General features: G+C 38.1%; 1 protein-coding gene across 7 annotated transcripts in view; it reads right to left on the bottom strand.

Annotated features, from left to right (window-relative positions):
• Nucleotides 1-1,589: 1,589 nt before the first annotated feature.
• The window catches only part of LOC124858478 (leukocyte elastase inhibitor A-like), a 28,265-nt gene continuing 25,283 nt past the window's right edge, over nucleotides 1,590-4,571 (bottom strand). For 6 of the 7 annotated variants that reach the window (XM_047350547.1, XM_047350549.1, XM_047350545.1 and 3 more), the window contains 5 exons: nucleotides 4,267-4,344; nucleotides 4,048-4,137; nucleotides 3,785-3,965; nucleotides 3,405-3,670; nucleotides 1,590-1,767 (listed from right to left, as the gene is read on the bottom strand). In XM_047350547.1, the coding sequence (XP_047206503.1) occupies nucleotides 3,444-3,670; nucleotides 3,785-3,965; nucleotides 4,048-4,137; nucleotides 4,267-4,344 (576 nt within the window). In that variant the 3' untranslated portion in view covers nucleotides 1,590-1,767; nucleotides 3,405-3,443. The remainder of the gene's footprint in view (nucleotides 1,768-3,404; nucleotides 3,671-3,784; nucleotides 3,966-4,047; nucleotides 4,138-4,266; nucleotides 4,345-4,571) is intronic. The other variant, XM_047350552.1, reaches the window with a different exon arrangement.

Genomic DNA, 4,571 nt, shown 5'->3' with positions numbered 1-4,571 from the left:
CTGATACAAGCAGAGGATAAAACATTTTGAAACTGCATGACTTTCGTAAGACCAATCACAGTACCACAATTTTCATTGCTTGATTCCCTATGAATGTCATATTCCTAGACTCAGTGGTCAGTCTTTAATGACATACCAGTCATCCTCAGTTACTAACACAGTCAGTGTTATAATAAATGTGTGACAAGGTCCCAAAGATGTAATAACTGTTTAGCCATTTACACCATATCTGTAATATTCTTTAAAAAATGAAATACTTCCTTACCGAAAGACACTTGTCTTGCAGTGATCAACAATGTTTCTGTGGCAGGAAGATTACTCTTTGCAGCGTCATATTCAGGTGAGCACACTCAAGTTGGTACGAGCCCTTAAAGGGGAAGTATTTTCAGTTTTGTGCGTCAAAGCTCTGTTGTGATTGGTCCTCTTATGTGAGGTAGGTATGGGAAACAGGTTCTTAGGAAGAAGTTCATTTTCCTTGGAACTGGCAAGTCTAAACTCCTTAAACTGTTTTTTTTTATCAAGTTATATTTCTTTTTTTTTTTTAGATATTTCGGAGCCCTTTTATCTAAAAGCAGAGTCAGGTACATGAACAGATGTGAATTAAGAGGATACAGCTCAGGGTTCGACCTGAACCTGCTGCAACAAGGATTGTCCAGATGAGTAACCAGGCCCTTGATTTTTTTGGGTAATATTTGTTTTGGATAATAACCAGAATGTGACTTTCATTTAGAGCACTTTCACTGTGTCAATTGGTGAGTTGAAACCTACTGTTTGCTGGTGCAGTTTTTCATGCTTGGAAAGAAATCTGCATGTCTTCTCTGTGAGTAGGTGTTTGCTGGACGCTCATCTCCTTCATTTCTCCTGACTCTCCTAGTAAAGCAAAGAAAAGTCTGATCCCCCAACTCATATTTGAATAATAGAGTTGTAATGTTCTCAAATGTTGAATCCAGTTAAGAGTCTGGTCTGTGGATATGTAAGCCCATCCTCAAAAAAGCAAAGCCTCTATCCTCCAATTGATATATATGTAAAACTTTATTAGAAATTGTTTTAGGAATAATAAAAGGGAGAGTATGAATTCAGTTGAATGAATGAATTCAGATGTATCGCTGTAGGTGAAGTTTAGCATTCTATGGGTGATGTGTGCATTGAGGTACTTGCACACAAAAGTCTGAAGTCTGGAGAAGTACCAAGACACTTAAAAACTAAGCCCCCATCCCCTGCTGCTAAAAATGAGTTTTTTTCTGTTGCAAGGAGCTTGAGTTACACAGCCATACCATAGGTTGAACTGTCAAGCAACAGAACCTTAAAAGCAGCGTTCGACACCATGATGCTGCCTGAGTTCTGGTTTTCAGTTGAGAGGGAAGACCCACAGTTATCAAATGCTGCTATGGATGTAGCAGTCTGGCTCTATGTACATATGCAGAAAGACCTTTTCGATCAACATTAAATAACAGAGTTTAATTTAATTGTATGAGTGCATGTCTGGGAAAGACATTCTGCATGGTAAGCTCAAAAGTTTTGAAACCTCTAGATGAGAAGACAGAGTAGAATAAGTTCACGATACGATGGGAAGAACAACACAAAAAATATGCCTTCTTGGGCATAGCTTAGTTGATGTTTATTTCAAATCCAACATATTCTTTACTTTCAGTACCACTGTAACATTGTAATATGTCAGTCTAAGCAAAGTTTAACATCATGATCCACATGGCCCACAGCGTCAGACACAGCAGCAGTAGAAGATCCCTCATTAGGTCCAAATGAGCACTATGGATGTAAGACAAAGTGAGGTAATGTAAGGTTATTTAGATTATTTTCTGCCAATGAAACAAACATGACTGCAGTTTGGTCATTCGACTTTTAGTAGGCCAGGAATTAATATTAATAATAACAATAATAATAGTAATAACTTTATTTGAAAAGCACTTTCAAGCAAAATGATGAACTTACAGAATGCCGTATAGCAGTAGGAATAATTAAAAGGCCAGTGCCCAGAGATCGGAGAGCACGGGTTGGGACATAAAGATGCAAAATATCAGAGGTAGGAAAGCACCAAACCATTTAGAGCCTTGTAGGTAAGCAGGAAGACCTTAAAATCTTATGACAATACTGGAGTAATCTGTTTATATTTCCCAGTTTTGGTTCAAATGTGAGGAGCCAGATTCTGAACCATATTCTGACCTCTAAAACGTTTCCTTGATAACCCAGAAAGGAGAGCATTGCAATAATGAATACGCAAAGACACAAATGCGTGGAGAAGAACCTCTGCATTTTCAAAAGATAAAACCCGTCTGATTTTAGCAATGTTTCTAAGATGATAAAAGGCAGTCCTAGTTATCCTCTTTAACGTGAGACTTGAAGGAGTGCACCGGGTCAAACCACACGCCCAAGTTCTTTACCCTACATGTTATGACATAGTCGTTAATTTTCAAAGTAATATTTTGGGACAAATAGTGATGATTTTGATGTCCAACTATCATCAAATCTGCCTTATTAGCATTAAGAAGAAATTATTGTATGTCGAGCTTCATTAACAACTGTAGTTAATTCAGACAGGGAGATAACCTTGAAGTCAGAGAACCCTTGAGGAACACCAGCAGGCAAAGCAGCTGATTATTCTGACAACTACCAACGGAATGAGAAATCTCATTTCTTAATACCATAAGTGGTTAATTTACCCTCAGTAAGTTGTTTAACTGTGTTAAATAAAAATGTATAATAATGCATATGACACATAATGAGATTAGAGAAATAGGCTGCTTTTGCTCTAGACATTGATGAGTGAAAAAAGGACAAAGTCTTTCCAAGCCTACAGAAATACTTCACTAGTAGGCACACCACTGTGAACATAATAAATTGGCCTTTAAGAACCAAGAGATGGCATTCAGAGACTCCCGGCACCACCCTGTCACCAATTAAGCATTTTCTCAATAGAAAGGATAAATTAAGCTCATACTTGATTTGTTTGCCTTCTTCTACATAAAAACTATGAGTTTGTAAATACAATGAGCATTGAGGTCCACCAAGATGATTATTAAATAGCCCCTAGAGTTTCATACTAAACACCTGCACTGACAGTTAGCAAGGGACCTAAGGGGAGACAAATATGCTAACTAACCCTATTGTTAGAATAACTGCCATACAATGGTAGCAGCCTTCCCTTCTGGTTCAATATAACCTAACTGAACACTCGTTCTACTGCATTTTATGGAGAAACAGAATCTTATACTTTGTCTTCAGGAATGCTATTTTTAAAAAAGCTGATTGAAAAGATGATTTTAATTAATTATTGAGTAGAGTGTGATCTTCATCGTATTCATATTAAAGTTACAGAGTACTCCTAAAAAACAATATTAAACTTTCTTCTATTGAGGTTTTAAAAATGTGTCTTTTGCGCCTCTAACCTTTCACCAGTGGAGTCATCGCTCTGAAGGACACAGACCTCATTCAGGGGAGCAGAGGCGTCCAGCAAAGAGAACGCTCATGGTGGGGTTATGGCGGATGAAGAAGAGGAAGGGGTGGTCTGCCGTAAACTTTGGTAAAATCCTTATACAATCCATTGTAACAAAACAAGCAGTGGCAGCAGCAGCTTCTGTTCCCTCCTCATTCACCTCCACAAAAGCTTTGTGGGAGACTTTGGACAGAAAGAGCTCCTTGTTGCCAGACATACCTGTCCAAGGTAAGAAAAGAGTTAATAAATGGCAACCATTTTCATAAATGTATGAAAATGAGCTAATCAAAATTCTGACAGTTATAATTAAAAAGACTTTTTTTTTTGTCTCACCTGAGAAGTCGCACTTTGACTTATTGAAAGCGTCCACCATGCCCATGCTGCTCAGGACTTCATTCAGGTCATACTTCTCCTCCATCTTGAATCGAGGCAGACTCACATCAACCTCAAGGCTTTCCATCTTGTCTGGATGAGTCCACTCCATGAATTTCCCATAGGTCAGAAGTTTCTCCAGCTTGGTGGATAATGTATCAATCATCAGATGTGTCAGTGTGAATATAGAGTTGAATCAACCTGTGTGACTGAGAGAATCCTACCTTCTCCAGACCTGTTGTATATTCTTCTATCTCTTCAGGTAAAAAGATGAGCATGCTCAGCTCCTTCCCTTTGTAAGGCATCTCCAGGATCTGTCCAGCAGAAGGTTTCAGACATTAAAGAAATATCCTGGCAGCTTTGCATGCTGGAATTAGTAAGTTTTTCCAGAAACTTAAATTATGAATCAATAGAATGATTAAAGTGATTCTGTGTTTCATTACCTGACACTTGACCTCAGGAACAAAAGCAAGAGGGAAGACACTTTCCTGTTTCATCATCTGTACTGGTTTAGTTTCATTCTGATGAGAAATGCAAGAACTTAGACATCTTAGAAAACAAACATCTTAAGGTGGCTGCAAGACACAAATAAAAGAACTGAAAGACAGCCAGACATATATCTTAAATAAAGAGCTGGGGGAAAAATGTCTCTAATCATTTGAACTCATCAGGAAAAAAGCGATTCTTCTACCTTGATTGTCTTCAGCCTGACCTTCAGTGTAATATTTTTCCTAACCACAGCCATGTT

Source organism: Girardinichthys multiradiatus, chromosome 21 (genome assembly GCF_021462225.1).
Source record: "Girardinichthys multiradiatus isolate DD_20200921_A chromosome 21, DD_fGirMul_XY1, whole genome shotgun sequence".
Taxonomy (NCBI): domain Eukaryota; kingdom Metazoa; phylum Chordata; class Actinopteri; order Cyprinodontiformes; family Goodeidae; genus Girardinichthys; species Girardinichthys multiradiatus.
Note: the sequence above shows the minus strand (reverse complement) of the source record. Positions and strands in the feature narration are given on the sequence as shown.